This window comes from Chinchilla lanigera, unplaced genomic scaffold (assembly GCF_000276665.1).
Source record: "Chinchilla lanigera isolate Chin_1 unplaced genomic scaffold, ChiLan1.0 scaffold00048, whole genome shotgun sequence".
NCBI classification, from domain to species: Eukaryota; Metazoa; Chordata; class Mammalia; order Rodentia; family Chinchillidae; genus Chinchilla; species Chinchilla lanigera.
In genome coordinates, this window is record NW_004955449.1 from 3,380,874 (window position 1) to 3,397,460 (window position 16,587).

A 16,587-nucleotide genomic window follows, 5' to 3' on the forward strand; every position below is an offset into this window, starting at 1 on the left:
TGGAAATTTTTGTCTTTTTTTTTTTTTTTTTTTTTTTGGTTTTTCTCTGGTACTGGGAACTGAACTCACGACCTTGCGCTTGCCAGGCAGGCGCTTTGCTGCTGAGCTAAATCCCCAGCTCTGAAATTTTTGTCTTTATTAATTTACTTTCTCACTGTTTTCTTTTAGTTTAAGTAGTTAGTTTCTTATTTTAAGTATTTTTTTTAAAGGCCTTTAAAAACTTACATTCCTCTAAGAATTGATTTAATTAAGAGCCATATATTTTAGAATAAGTATTCTCTTTTTTGTGAATTCCTCAATATCCTTTAATTTTACATATTAACACATAGATCAGAGTATAGTAGGCGTTTAGTAATCCCTCATTAAAAGACATACCTCATATAGAAAATCTATTATTTATTTATTCATTCATTTTATTATTTACTTATACTTTATTATTATAGTGCAAGAAAAAGGTATGTCGAAGAAATATGAGAAGATACAGAAAGTAAAAAGAAAACTAATTAACTGGCCTGCAGCCAACTACAGATAATCACATTCAACATTTCTGGCACATATCTATCCAGATGTTCTGAGAATGCCTTGGCATACAACTAACTCAGAATAGGCATTTTATTTAGTCTGTTTAAAATTACTCACTCAGAAGCACAGAGCTAGTGCACTTTTACCCGGAAAGTGCAGCCTTCTGCAATCTATGTGATCAGACAGCAGTAAACTAACGATGGGAAGGTCAGGACTCAGACAGACCTGGGCCTGAGTCCCAGTCTGCCACTAGCTGGGTAACTCTGGGAAGGTCATTTCTCCCCATGCTCTTGGCATCTGTGCAAAATTTCTCACCCAAATGAACGAGTGAGATATGCAGAATGCTCTTCAGTGCGCCACCTGTGGCAGCGCTCTGCATTCTGACGGGGTGCAGGGAACTGAGGCAAGGCCGGGGTAACTGATGTCTCACAGCAGAACAGCGCTGAAAGAAGAACTGCAGAGATGCCGCTGTCCACACAGCTGACCAGAGCACCTGCCGGTCTCAGAGGCCCTGCCCTTGCCATCTTCCTCTCTAAGGGAGACGACTCATCATCTGGTGGCAGTGAAGGAAAATCCCTGCCCGATGTGAACCAGAGGCTGAAAATACCCTGAGGACAGGCGATCTGAGCTGGGCTCAGCTATGCAGTGACAGAAATTTTATTTGTTCTTTCTTGAATGGGAAGATTATGGTTGATACCAGGTTTTCTCTGTACTTCCCTCCCAACTCCTTTCCATTCCCAATCTCTACCGCCACACCTGCTATCACAAACTTAAGTAACTAAGAGCATCCATGGAGACATTCACTTTTATTTAATAAAAATTCAGTAAGCTTTAAGATTTAGAAACTTTTTTTTAGAAGAAGAAAAATGACAACCGCCTGGTAAGAGATTCTGTTTTAAAGGGGGCCATATATTTTAGGGTAAGCCTTGGGATTTTGTGGATTCACTTGAATGTTTTACTCCTCTTATCTCCATAGACAAGTAAGGTTCACACGGATGTTCTATCAAGTAGTGGAGTATACACTGTACTAACTAAGGAAGGGAAGTGAAATCCTATTGTTAGCCAAGATTTTTCAACAAAGTTGTTAAGACCCAAAAGACTTTCATTAACTTTTATTTTAGTGGCCTGGGACAACCAACTGCCCATTGCACTCTACAAAATTAGGTTTAAATAAAGTGCTCTCAGGGTATGTGCCTTTTAAAAAAAAAGGGGGGAGGATAATGGGAAATAATAATAATCAATAATAATCAATCACAGTGCCTTTGAAATCTAGTAAGAAGTTATAACCCCTTCACTTATGAGAGTAAACCTAGAAAAGTAGCAGAGAATGTGGGAAAGAAATCTACAGCTGTGGCATATGCTGGTAGAACCTAAAGTTAGCACATAGAATCTAATGTCTGAGCACGGTCAGTGTAGATGTTAGGAGATGGCAATTTCCTTACCTACAGATGTCAGTATTTTAAATCTCACATTCAAACCCACAAACCCTCATTTTAGCAATTCCAGTGTCCACTTAGCAGAAAAGAATTGTAAGAGAAGCAAATATGAAAAATGCTCAGAAAACCTTGATAGTCTCTAAAAGGTTTTACTTTTTCTAGTGTATAGATATACTAAGACATTCACCTGTAAGACATAGAGTACGACATCTGTCAGTCCAATCCAGCTGTGCAGCGTGTACATATTGGTGAGGTTGTTGGCCCTGCGGTTATTGAAAACAGCCACCAGGGAGATGATCGCGAGAACGGCAGCCACGGTGTTCAACCCCGCGTGGATGGACTTCATCAGGAGCTTGCTGCATTTCCAGGTCCATGGGAGTCTGTACACGATGATGGCTATGAAGACAGAATATGTGTTTTTAAAATTAAAAAAAAACATACAAAATAAACAATACAACAGACTGGACACTCCTTTTGGGGAACCTTTTTCCCTTGGGTTCTGCTTGTCCCCACTTGCCCAAGTTATTCCTGCTTCTCAGGGGCTCCTTCTTAGGCTCCTTTGCTGCCATTTCACTCCCGAGTTTATGCCCAAAAGAAATATGTGCCCATGTTCACCAAAAGATGTTTTCTAGAATGTTACTGGTAGCACTATTTATAGTGGCCAAAAGTCCCCAAATGCTTCTCATCAATAGAATGATATATTCATACCACAGAATAACAGCAAAGAGAATGAATGATCTGTAGCAACTACACGGAATGACCCGGATCTGTCTACAGTGTCAACCTCCAGAAGCTGGACATTAACAAGGATATAGAAGGATTAGTTTATATGAAGTATAAAAGCAGGCAAAGCTCACCTCTGCAGTGAGAGAGGTCAGGACAGCAGTTGCCTGTTTTAACCTCATTTATCTCTCACACACATGTGCACACGCGTGGGCCCTGGCTGGGTAACAGACACCATGCTAAGTGATTTACATGTTTACATTTAATTCTCACCTCAATGATCTGAGAAAGGTAACATTTTTATTACCATTGTACAGAGGAGAAAGCTGATGCAGAGAGAGATTAATTTCTCCAGCCTCACTTAGTGTTTTAAAATATTATTGCTAGTCAGGCACTGTAGTGTGCACCTGCATTCCCAGCTACTCAGGAGGCTGAGACAGGAAGATTACAAGTTCAACGTCAGCCTGAGCAACATAGTGAGAACTTATTCTCCTATATCTATACCTATACCTATATATGTTATTATTGCCATTATAACTGTTGTGTCAACCAACACCTAAAGGAAGGAATGTACATACAGAAAGGAAGTACTCAAGATGTGTTTGCCTGAAGATGAAATTGTGAACAATAAGCCGTACAGCTTTTCTCTCCAGCCTGGATCATGTTATACCAAAAACTTCCAAAGTACAAACTAAGCTCTGACGTTAAAAGTCAGGAGTAGTCATCCTAATTGAAAGGCCTTGCAAGGCTGACCAGGGGGATTCTAGGGTGCTTGGAATGCTGTTTCTTACCTGGGTACCCAGGTGTGTCCATGTTATGAAAGCACCTCACATGACCCAGTACTTTTCTACATGTTATTCTAAAAAGTTTGCCTTAAAACACTATTGCTGAAAATGCAAAGACAACTATGTAGTGAACGCAGACTTTTTTTTTTTTGGTACCGGGAACTGAACTCAGGACCTTGCACTTGCCAATCAGGCGCTGTGCCAGTGAGCTGTATCCCTGGCCCCTTCAGGGTAGATTTCTTACCCTTCCTAATACTACGGGCATCACAGAATCTGCCAATTTTTTATAAAACTGAAATCTTCCCTCTTTGAGTGTCAAAATTTGATTTTTAAACCTTTTATATTTATTCAAATGTGGGTTTTTTTGTGTTTGGAGGGGTTGTTCTGAGACAGGGCTTTGCTATGCTGCCCAGGCTAGTGGTTTCAAAGCTCTGATCAAAAGTGACTCTCCTGCTTCAGTTTCCCAAGAACCAATGCTTTTCAGATGGATTGTACACTAGCTTTCCTTCCTCAGCAGTAGCACGAATGGGACATATTTAATCTTCCCTTGATGATTTGGGTCATCAAGAAAACACTGATTATTATAAGAAGAAGCCCTTGGGAGTTTCTGAAGCAGGAGAGGTGCTTGCCTCTGACCCAGACAGACCCAGACAATTGTGGTCTTAGAGGCCCTGGGGTTTTTCAATCTCTTAGTTTCTTGTCACATTAGGTCGCCTACCTCCAACTTTGTGCCTGCATCATCCTACCTTATGCTTGATTTCCACCAACTCCAGGTTCTAGCTTAACAATTTTTATGTTGCTCCAAATCTTAATATCTGTTAAATCTGGGTAGTGAGAACATGGGGATCTTTCATATGATTTTCTATATGGCTGAAAGAGTTCACTAAAGGCTTTTTTTTTTTAACTAAAGTTTTAAATTTTAGCTAGGCATGGTGGCACATGCCTGTAATCTCAGCATTTGGGAGGCTGAGGCAGAAGGACTGCTGCCAGTTTGAGGTGATAGTGAGTTCAAGACCAGCCTGAACTGCACAGAAAGACCCTGTCTCAAAAAACAAATAAACACAAACACAAAAACAAAACACACAAACAAAAACTGATACTTTTTGTAAGTGTGCAAATCCGGATGCCAATTAGTCTCAGCCTCTCCATAGGCAGCCGTAGATCTGAGGCCTCGAATCCGAATGAGGCACAATCAGTTCTCAGCCTCCATCTCCACAACCCAGAAGCTCTGCTCACAGCTGACTGTACTTCTAAACCCTCTCTGGTAAGGGAAAGCCCGCTGCGAAATACTGCATTTGCTTCGGCTGTTTACATGCTTTAAAACACGAATAAATAACCGGAATATGGTGGGTTTCAGGAGGAAAAAGCAAGCTTAACAAATCAGACTTCTTAAACAGGAAACCACTCTCAACAATTATACAAACTGCTCAGAGAGTGGAATTTCAATATTCCTTGCTGTCTGGCTTGGCACTTACCTAGACACCATTCCTGAGGCTCAGTGGGAAGGAAGGAGAAGGGCTCCTAAGCCCCCAAGGGGGAGAAATGCTATGAAACAGCTACTTGTAATTCAAACAAGAGCTTTCTGTTGGAGGCTCTAATTGGCAGGGCCATTTCCCCGCAGAAAACGAGGGGGGACATGCGCACATGCATGTGAGAAACACACTTTCAGTCCTTTCCAAGGACGAGTCGGTGGTGGAGGAACGTGTTAGCGTAAAGAACTGGTGAAGGAAGAATGAATACCTGTGTGTGATTATTCATGGGACCACAAGGAAGAAAATATAGTAAACTGAATTTGAATTTAATTAGTAGAAAATTTCTCAACTCTAACTTGAGTAATCAAAACTCAAGAACATAAGGAAAAATATATACAGTATACACACACATCTATTTTCATATATGTAATCTCTGATTTGATACCAGCTTTTCATCCAGATGCCTCCATACAAATATTTTATGCCGTTATAAAATTTGGCTTATAGCAGACAATGCAAGGTGAGAATCTATCAAAGTAGGAGCAGGTGAGGGAGGAATGCTTGGACGGACAGAGATGTCTCCAGACCTGGGCACTCATTTTGACGCTAGCTCTTCTGTGTTTAAATCTTGTGATTCATGATGATAGAAAATATCTGTCTTATTGGTCATTATAACCCTGTAGTTAGCATGGAGCATGGCACACAGTAGGAATTCAGTAAATATGTATGAAAAATTAAACCTTAATAAAATACAGTAATCCATTCAATATTCCCAGCAAGTAGGAGTTTTAAATTTTTTCAAATTTATTTTTAAATAAGGTATAGTTGGAAAAACTGTACATATTTTTTGAAACACAACATGAAGTTTTGACATATGTATACACTGAAATGGTTACGTCAAGCTATTTAACATATCTGTCACCTCACATACTTAGCAATTTTTGTTGGACAGATCCTCTTTTAAAATGTACAAATCAAAAACTCAAACTCTACTGCTGACCCACGTACTAGCAAATCCTATAAAACCAAGTAGTCCTTTCAAATAAGTAAAAAGTATTCTGCACTTGGGTCTACTTCATAAGCTATTGAGCTTATAGTAAGTACACTGGAATTTATTTTGTTTTGTTGTTTGAGACAGGGTCTTGCTGTATAATTCAGGTTGGCCTTGAATTCACAGTGTAGCCCAGGCTGGCCTCAAACTCCCAGGGATCCTCCTGTCTCAGCCTCCTGCACTGGGATTACAGCCATGCATCCCCATACCTGGCAACACACTGGAATTTTAAAACACTTAAATCCTGCTTAACATAGTGTGCCACTGCACCTCCCTCCCTCTCTGAATGAAGTATTATTTTGTCCCCCTTGATAGAATGTCCAGAACAGGAGTTCAGCAGATTCTGTCCAAAGACCTCAAGTTTAAATGACAAAACAAACACCTTTTAAATTCCTGCAGTGGCTGTCAAAGAGAATCAGACCTCCGAAACATGGCTGTGCTTGGAACTGTCTCACGGGGTGAACATCGAAAGTTGAAAACCTTTGGAGAATCAAAATGAAGGAAATGATTTGGATGATTTGAAGATAGACTTTATCACCTTGGCACTGGAAGCATCTCTCTGAAGTGGCTGAAATCCTCTACAGGCAGCTATTTGGTAACAAATATGTGTTTGAAAACAGAAAAAAAAAAAAAGAAAGTCAATGGCTTGACATTTGCAAAAATCCAGAAATTTTATGTTGTTAGAACGATCAGCTATATTTTCCTGTGCCTCATATCAATATTATGACAAATCAGAAACAGTGCTGGCTGTGCTGTCACGTGGCTGTCTGATCCTGGACTGGCACCCGATTCCTCAAATGAGCAGCTGAACTTAAAGGCCCAGCCGGTCCTAAATACAGGGATCACTGTAACGCTCATTCAGAAAAAACCCCTCATTGTTACTTATCTCTAACTACCTCAAGTGGGAACAGCCTGTACACAGGGTTGCACGTTAGCCTTTTCCCCGCTTTAGTGCTAGGGACTGAACCTGGGCCTCACCCCTACTAGGCAAGAACTCTACCTTTGAGCTACATTTGCGCCATGTTTGCCATACTGTAAGTGCTGAATCAATGTATCCTGATTAAATGCATAGGATACTACATGAAGGATGAATGTACTAAAGAATGAATGTACATGGATGAATGCACAAAAGAACCAACTTAGAAAAGCACAGCCAAAGTCTAAACAGTCATTTCAAAGCCTGTTTTGACCTGCTAAAAATGTTTCCATGTGAAGGAAAAAAAAGTTATAGCAAAGATTTCAGGCCCATCTTTCTTAAAAGGCAAGATTGTCCTACGTAGGAAAAATTAAAAACCTCACAAAGTCAAGACAGGAAACCCTAGTAGAAGTCGCCTTTAATCTGGAAGGCGTGGATTGGAATTCGGTCTACAGATGTGTTTTACTGGATCACTACAATGTTGGGGGAGTGGTTTTGTTCTTGTAGCTTGTTTACTTTTAGTTCGCACCAGTTTTTAAATATCTGGCTTCTTTTGGAAAAATAGGAAGATCTGGCAACTTTGGACTGGCATCCCCAGACAGCTACACTCCACTGGTGCTAAGTAGAAGTTTCCTGTTTCCTGTGTGGCCAGGAGCAAGCACTCTCTGATGCCCTCCCAGTGGGAACCTCTCCAACAAGGTCTGCCCCTCCGCCCTGCTTCTCCAGGGTCTGCCTTGTGGATCCCTGGTCTCTTAAACGCATCAAGAGGCTTGCTGCAATGTTATTAGGCAGCACTACTTCCAATAAGAGTCGTCAGATTGGTAAACTGTCTGTACTACGAGGAACAATGAAAATCTATTAAATACCTGGAAAAAATGCCACTACTTTGGGCTCCCAGAGTGTACAGGGAAACTGTTTTATCCTGTGTTTGTTTCATGGGCTACCATAACAAAGTACCACAAACCTAGTGGCTTAAAAGAACACAAATGTATTCAAACTGAAGGCCAGAAACTCGGAATCAAGGTGTTGTCCAAAAGGGTTCCCTCTGGAGGCTCTGAGGGATAATTAGTTGTATCCACACCTTTTCCTTTGCTTCCGGTGGTTCTGGTAATTCATGAAATTCCTTGGCAGATGAAGATCTGGTTCTGGAGTTGGGGCCGGGGGTCTGGGACGAACATACGAATACAGGAAGGCTCAGTGTCTGGATGGTATTTAGAATCCAGAAGGTGAATGAGATCACCAGGAAAGAATGGAGGATGGTGGGAGGTGGAACCCCAGTGCTCCACTGTAAGGAATCAGGGAGATGAGGGGAACCGGAAAGGGGAATTGGGAAGGGGTGGCCAAGAAGGGGAAGACAGGTATCCCAGAATCCACTCAATCCAAGTGAAGAAAGTACAGCCAAGTAAAGCTGTGTCCCCAGAAGGCAGGGAGAGGGTCAGCTATGTCAAATATTGGCTTCCAGTCAAGCATGATGAGGACTGAGAACTGACCACTGATATTACCAAAGGAGAAGTCTCTGGTTACTACATGAAGAGCAATTTTATGAAGCACAGGGAGAAAAGCCTGACTAGGGAAGGTTCAAGTGACAACAACAGGAAAGGAACTGGGAACTGCAGGTACTGACATATTTCAAAAAGTTCTTTGGGAAGGCAAGCAGAAAATGGAGGCTGTGGCTGGAAAGGGATACAAGGTCAAGAGTGTGGGTTTCGGGTTTTTTTATGGTGACAGATTATAACACATTGGAAATAATCCAATGGGGAAGAAAATGATTCAGAAGAAAAAGAAACTTGATGCAGTATTGCCTTAGGCGAGCAGGAAGAGACACAGGTAGTCCCTAGGCAGCGGTGAGCTTAGACTAAAGATGCCTTTCTAGTGCAACACGACGTCCATCCTCCCCTGGAGTTGACTAGGCAGTGCTTCTAAACTGCTGAACGGGACAAGCATTAGGAGAGGAGAAGGGCAATTCTGCTTCAGATGCCATTATCATCGTCACAAATGAGTGGCTGTAAAATTGCATTTTTCTTACTAACAATTTAATGCTGGTATAGAAATAACCATACAACATTTACTGCTTATTATGTGCTACTGTAGATGCTGGGGATACAGTCGTGAGCAAAATAGTCCTATCTCAAACATTACTACCAGTTACATTATTAAGAGATTTGCATGCATTTATGTATAATAAAAATTAAATGTCTTGAGTTGCTTGGAAGTGTCCCTGTATACTTTGTTAAAACCCACACTTCTTACCAGGCATGGTGGCGCATGTCTGGAATCCCAGCACTCGGGAGGCTGAGGCAGGAGGATAGGTGCAAATTCAGGACCAGCCTGGACTACAAAGTGAGCTCAAGGCCAGCCTGAACTGCATAGCAAGACCCTGTCTCAAAAAGACAAAAAAACAAAAAACAAAAACAAAAAAAAACCTCACTTCTGTAAGATTGATAGCTTTTGTTATCAAGGCTTACTTTTCCCTCAAAGCTGGTTTTTGAGTAGCTATTTGGAGCACTTTCTCCATTATCTTCTTTGCCAGGTTTTAGCCCAAGAGCTTTTTCAAATATATTTAAATATTCTTGGAATTTGGTCACTTTGAGATGTATTAACAGGATATTCCAACCACTTTTAAGAACCGCCCTTAATTTTTTTGTTTTTTTTTAAGATGTTATTTAAATAGTAGTTCTATTCTCTCAGCAAACCCACTTGAGAACATTAAACTATTTAATTTCTCTTTCTTTAGTTTATAACACAAAAGGAATTCTACTTGTGGGAAAGTAAAGAGTATAGGATTGCCAAGACTGCTTTGCGCTAAACGTAGACACCCGAATTGTCTACATTTTACTAAAGAACACACTCCACCTTGTTGAATCTTTTAAAAGGCCAACAGCCACTCTGAGAACATTTATTTGTTTCAGTCTTTTCTGTGACCTTATTTACAAGGGCTGTTTCTCTGATTTCCTGACAGTATAGTACTTATTCCATGGGAATCATTCCATTTACAGAAACACAAAGCCTCTTCTAAAGTTTTCCTCATTCATTTCAGAATCTGTTAGGTAGATTTCCCAGTATTTGAAGATTTTATTTAGACAGGCTTAGTGGTGTGGGGCTATAGTCCCAGTACTTGGGAGGCTGAGGCAGGAGGACTACTTGAACCCCCAAGTCCAGCATGGGAAACAGAGCAAGAACTTTGTTCAAAATTTTTGTTTTACATTTCCCATAAACTGTCATACTTTATTTTAGAGTACATACATTTTCCAAAATATACTTCAAGGGTGTGTGTTTGTGTGTGTGTGTGTGTGTGTGTGTGTGTGTGTAAAGAAGGAGAGAGGTTGATTTTGTAACTTCTATATTAGAAGGTTTCAAAGAATCATACTTATTCTTAATCTAGTTTCAAATGGTGCCTATGGTTTGTATATTGCATTTGTAAAGCATTCTGTGCGTTGAATAATAGCTGCACTCTAACCTTTCCTTCCTCATCTCCAAATATGCGTGTATTACAGAAGAGCTCTATTATACTGTGTTCACTGTTAAGAGATTTGAAATCTCATAGCCTTAAAGTTTCTTCCCTTAAGGAAAAATATGCGCACGCGCGCACACACACACACACACACACACACACAGAGCCTTTGTTGCATGGCTAGTCTATAACATGTATTTTCCTCACAGTCTACAAAGTCAACTACAGACGGTCTCCAATTTAAGATGGTTCCACTTAACAAGTATTTGACTTTACACTGGTATGACAGTCGTATATATCAGGCAGAAACTATACTTCAAATTTTGAATTCTGATCTTTTCCCAAGCTAGTGATATGTGGTGTGATACTCTCCCCCTATGCCGGGGGTGCCCATGAGCCACAGCCCCCAGCCTGCCAGGCCATCTCCACGGTAACAGACTGATTCTCTACAGTGCACTGGGCTGCCCAGCCAGGATGTTGGGTGGGTTAGGTGTGCCAGGTGCATCCTGCAGTTACCGTATTTTCAACATGCAGTGAGTTTATCAGGGAGGTAACCTCATCACAAATCAAGAAGCGTCTTCACTGGCTCTCCCTCCTCCCACCAACCTCCCTCCCGCTCGGGCTGAGGAGTGTGTGTGGCCAAGACACAGAAAGAACCAGGGAGAACACAGCTATGCATGTGTCTGCAGCTACGAAAAAGCTGAAGCTCATGTCGATTAGACATATTACGTGATTAAAATGTTTTGCACAAACAGGATCCAAGCAGTAAACAGGATGGGTCATGTTGACAGGAGAAACCGTGGAACATTAACACAAATATAGTGACTAAGTCTTTAAAAAAAAAGGTTTGCAGAAGAGAAACAGATGAAAATTTCCAAAGTATCTGTTTATACATTTATGCCCAAAAGTAAGAATAAACAGGTTATGAGAAATCCAAAGTTTAGAGAAATTAGATAACCTTTTGGAAAAACTATGAAGTAGATTCTAATATGAATGAAGACTTTCCAAAAGTATATTTCACCGGGCGTGGTGGCACACGCCTGTAATCCCAGCACTCGGTTTGTTTTTTCTTCTGGTACCAGGAATCAAACTCACAATCTTGCGCTTGCCAGGCAGGCACTGTGCCGCTGAGCTAAATCCCCAGCCCCAATCCCAGCACTTGGGAGGCTGAGGCAGGAGGATCACTGTGAGTTCAAAGCCAGCCTAGACTACAAAGTGAGCTCAAGCCCAGTCTGAACTCCATAGCGAGACCCTGTCTCAAAAAGACCAAAAAAAAAGGTCTATTTCAGGTGAAGCTATTTTAGGTTTCTTTGAAAAGAAGAATTTTCAGAAAATAATCATATTGTTATAAAAGCTAGAAATAATCCTTGAAAATAAAGCAACTGAAAGGACTTAAAGGGCCCAAGATATAGCTCAGTGGCACAGGGCCTGCCTGGCAAGCTCGAGGTCCTGAGTTCGATTTCTGGTTCCAAAGGGGGGGGAAAAAAAAAAAAACAGAAAAGAAAGGACACACTATTTCCATGAGAAGCTACCAGCTCCTCTGCGCCTCAGTTTATTCTTATACAGTGCACCTGGTGGGCACACAGAACAGTCTGTTCACCCCTTTTGTGGCTTTGTCTCCTTGTTGGGGTCAGATGACAAGCGCTGCCTCCTCACTTAGGGAAACACATTCCAAGCCTCTGAAGTTTCTTGTTATTAGGAGCCGTTCTAAGAGGAAGACGATGGAAGAGATGAACAGCGCATTTGGACTACTCTGAGCAAACAGAAGGTGTTGACAGCTCTGGCTAAACTTCAGGCTCCACCATGAAGGAAAGAGTGCTTCTGGTGAAAGCGACTTCGGGTATGTTTTTCTCATCTTAGAGTAGCGGTACAAGAGCTGGGAATTATGCAACGCAATGACTCAGATGGCCAGTGATCTTCCCTGACTTCAAATCTCACACCAGCGAAGCCTCCTAAGGCTGAGCATTGGTAACACCCTCCACGATAGGCCCCAGTGGGAGAATCTGGGCCACACTCGCCGAAGGTTGTAGCCCAGGTTAAAAGCGGAAAGCCAGAATAGCAATTTCCTTTAGAAACGAGGTCGGTGTTTGACTGTTCGCTTTGCTTGCAGGAAGTTAATTCTGGTGAAGAAAAGGCAGCCTGCTCAGAAGCCAGCCTGTCTCAACAGGTGAGCATCTCTTTTGGAGTTTGTTCCACTACTCTGTATTATTCTCCCTAAGAACCCCAGTACACCACTTCCTTTTTCTAAATGAGTTCCCAAAGCCACCGCCCCCCTGCACTTTTAGGAAGGTGGTTACAAACAAACGCTGCTTGCACCAGCAGCTCGGGGTTCCTACAGCCAAACAAAAGTTTCCGAAGGAAACTTCCAGGCCCTTATATAAGAGAAGCAACACACCACGGTCGCAGCCCCGAATTCGGGGCCGCAGCCCAACAGGAAGCCTGGCAGGGGAACTTTCGCCCGTGGGCTGCCACATAAACAAGTTGAGCTCAAGACCATCCAGTGCCTGGGCAGGGCAGTGAAACTCCTCTGCGCGCTGGCAGCTCCCCAGGGCTCCACTGAGCGTTGACTCTGTGGGCGGAGTGAGACCCGGGGAGGATGCTCCACTCGCCTGGCCACCAGCTGCCCTGGGCCGAGGGCGGTAGGGGGACAGGCCGGTTCTCCCCTACACCCTCACTCCTCTCCTCTGCCATCCTCTCTCACTCTGCAGCCCATCTAAAGACGATTCTGCGCCCCTGACCGTGCAGGCCCGGTCCCCACGGCCACCTTCAGAGGCGGTGGCCAGGGAGCCCCCCACCGCACCGAGCTCGCCGCGCGGGGCGACTGTCACCGCGCGCCGCGTCCCAGCGCCCGAAGTCCGGCCCGCGCCCCGGGGTGCCCGGTTACCTAGCCCTTGGATGAAGACGAAGCCGGTCACCGTGAGCACCGGGTGCCAGTTAAACTGGAGCGCGGTCCCGTCCCAGCCGAGCCCCTCCCGGTAGTGCAGGACCCAGACAAGCGTGAAGATCACCGACAGAAAGCCGACGAGCAGCGCCGACACCAGGAGTCCCAGGAAGCCCTTGTAGCCGTCCATGGCCATCAGAGCCCCATACTCCGCGCCGCGGCAGCCTCGGAGCTCGGCCAGGCGGGGCGGCCCCTGGACACTGGCCCGGCGGCGGCCCGGGCGGCGACTTCTCGGCGCGGTCTCCGCCTGCGGGGAGGGGCTTCCTGGGGGCCGGCCGGGCGCTGGGGCCTGGGGAGTGGGGGGCCGGCCCTGCGAGGGGCCCCACCCCGGATCGCGCGGCGCGGGCCGCCCTCTGGCCGGGCCTGGAACCTCGCGGAGGGCTCGAGCGGCGGATCCGGTTCTTCTACAGGGAGCTCTCTGAGGATCTCATGCCCACCACTTGTAACTCTTCCTCCGTCTCTTATTTGTGGCGAGGGCAGTGTGGCACCCTCTTAGTTGGATGGAGTTATGTGCGTTTTAAATTAAAGGCCTCCTTAACCTAGAAGACTGGCTCTGATGCCAGGGAAGTGTCAACTAGAAAGCTTGGGTGGTGTGGGCGGCAGTGGGCTTAGCTTCCTCTACTAAGGAAACCACTTGCAGTTTGTGATGGAGGCAGGGCAAGCCGGCACCTGGACCCTGGCCTTGCCTACAGGGTGGGTAAAATGGATTGTAAAACGCCCACCTGTGGTAGAGCACTTGTCTAGCAAGGCTTTGGATTTGATTCCCAGCACCACAAAACAAACAAAAACGCCCACCTTCCCAAACATATAAACCAAAACTTAACCTTGGTGATTCACTTCATGAAGTGAAGCTGGCTTCCTACCCTTTCCCACTTTGTCTTTTTCCCCCTGTGGACAAGAACATTGTCAGCATTACATGCTGCTATCAGAGAAAAAGAAAAAGGGTTCTGGCCTCCAGGGCTTCATGAATGCATTTGGGAACATCACTTCTAGCCTTCATCTCCAAGGGCCTAGTTTATCATGTTGTCTTTTTGCAACCGTAAAGACTCTAAAATGTGCAGGAAAGGTAGGGGGATGACTTCAAAGCTGAGAAGTAGGAGTGCCACGCCCTGGTAGTGGGGCAGGATCAGAGGGCTGGCAGTGACAGGCTACAGACTTTGCCTGTGCCCTTGTGTTCTCTTCCGCAAGGAGAGTAAGCACACAGGGAAGGGTGCCTTCCCAGTGGTACAGTGCTTCCTTTGGCCTGCCACAGCCTAGCCCTTTACTCTTCTAATCCCCTACCAAACCCTTACTGGCTCTGGAGGTCCTTGGCTACAGAGGGCTCTCAGATGTCAAAGCTCCTGACCATTTCTGTCTGGCTCCCTGCCTGACCCCACCTTAGCCAAGAAATCCCTGAGTCTCCTCTTGCTGCAAACCTTTACCCGCCACCCTTGCCTTTGGAGCACTTATCAAGATGGAATATAATGATCTATTTTAGTGGTTATCTCCATTCTCCAGACGGCCTTGAAGGCATTAACAGTTCAGCTGGCATGGAGTAGTCAATAAACATTGCGAGATTCTTGGGACTAAATGTGTCACTCGAGGTCCTGGCAGGAAACAGATGGCACATTCCAGTTGAGTAATTTAACAACAAATAAGACTCTTTCCATACATAGTTTTGGGTAGAATTCTGCAGTTCCCCAAGCCTCAAGGGGAGAGGATCACTGGAACCAGAGAGAACAAATGGACAAATGTAGTCTCACACAGCTTGTGGAGAGGTGCAGCCGGATTGCAGTGACCCCACACCAGGGAAGAGTAGGAAGGGGGATACACTTTCCAACCTTACCCTCATCTCTTCCATCTGCCGGGAGCCCTCCAGCGGCTACTCAGACCCTAGCAGAAGCTGGAGGGCTGTGACACAGCTCACAGGTCAGCTTCCCAGGACACGCAAGCACAGGCTAGCAGGGCAAAGGTAAGTTCACTGGAATACATGGAAACTGCCACTGGGTTTTCCAAGTTTTTAGGTTTTGTTCCTGAGTGCTGTGTTTCTATACAACATTCCAGTTTAATTTTGTACTATTTCTCTTCCTCTGTAAACTTTAACTAGCTAGTCAATAACACAGTCATTGTTCTTGTATCTAAGAGTGTGTAATCTTTATCTGTCTTCACCCAGTGACCTAACGCTTCACTCTGCTCTTGAGGTGATTTTACTATGTAGCAGCAGCAGCAGCAAATGAGAATCTCTGGTGTTCTAGACCCCATTTAGCAAAACACCTGAGGAGAATAAGACACAGCCATGTGTACTGACAGTGTTGAATTGTCTGTAAGGTATACATTAAAAAGAAAATTCCAGTTTTAAAATGTGAAGTTGCTCTTTAAGGACCTAACTTTGGTAGAATCTATTACTTAGAAGAGGAAATTTTTCAATGAATATTGTGGCCTCATATCAACAGCTTTCTATAAACATTTGTTCAGTAATCGAAGTTTCTCTTAGGAAACAGTGAGCAGTTTGTCACCAGTTTGTACCTAATCAGACTCTTAGCCATGAGGGCAGTGGAGCAGTTCTAATGGAACAGAATGGCCTTCCTCATATCTGTAATGCTAGAAACACGTACATGTTGGCAGAGACTTTTATAGTCCCTGAGAGAAGCAGACTGTAGAGTAAGGAGATAGGCTGTGTATGTGTGCGGAGGGGAACCAAACCCATCCATGTTGAGCTTGCCTACCATAGTGGTACATTTCTTCTGGTGCTTAGGAAGTCCGGTGTTCTCAGGCAAGGTACTAATAAGCTATACATAGTGCGTTGCTTTATGGGATAAGCAGAGCATTTTTTAAATTTCCAGAGTCCTCCATTCTCCGCCCTTTGTCTTGCCTGTGCCCTTGGAGGCTGAAGATGACAGCCTTCCCTGTCCTCTTGTTACCGCATAGTGGATCCAACAGATAAATTTTAGGCTCTTGGGTCTGGCAAGCAATGACTTGTGAAGCATACACACAATGGTGAGGGGAAGGCAGGTACAATTAGTGAAGGTCACAAACAGAGACATGGAAGATAGAAGAGGAACAGCGAATCCCTGCAGACAAATCAGCCTCTTGGGCCCAAGAACAAGAGAGGAAAAAAAGAGCTTGCGTGTACTTTGTTCTGGAGTTATGTGGTATGCTCCTAAAATGACCTCTGAGCTCAAGTGGGTGGAGGGGAATGAAGTCTTTAGCTCCTAATATCCTATCGGTACTACTCTGGCTCCCAGTTGGGTTTGGCTGACAGGCAATGCTAACCTAGATTAGAGGGAAGGAATGAAGACAGGTCCACCTAT

At 44.1% G+C, this 16,587-nt stretch overlaps 1 protein-coding gene across 2 annotated transcripts in view; it reads right to left on the reverse strand.

The window, feature by feature from the left end:
* The window catches only part of LOC102019452 (cytochrome b reductase 1), a 25,430-nt gene extending 11,898 nt beyond the window's left edge, over positions 1-13,532 (reverse strand). The window contains exons 1-2 of one of the 2 annotated variants that reach the window (XM_005393233.2): positions 13,241-13,532; positions 2,146-2,354 (exon numbers count right to left, since the gene is read on the reverse strand). In XM_005393233.2, coding sequence (XP_005393290.1) covers positions 2,146-2,354; positions 13,241-13,433 — 402 coding nt within the window. In that variant the 5' untranslated portion in view covers positions 13,434-13,532. The remainder of the gene's footprint in view (positions 1-2,145; positions 2,355-13,240) is intronic. The other variant, XM_013518792.1, reaches the window with a different exon arrangement.
* Positions 13,533-16,587: the final 3,055 nt, after the last annotated feature.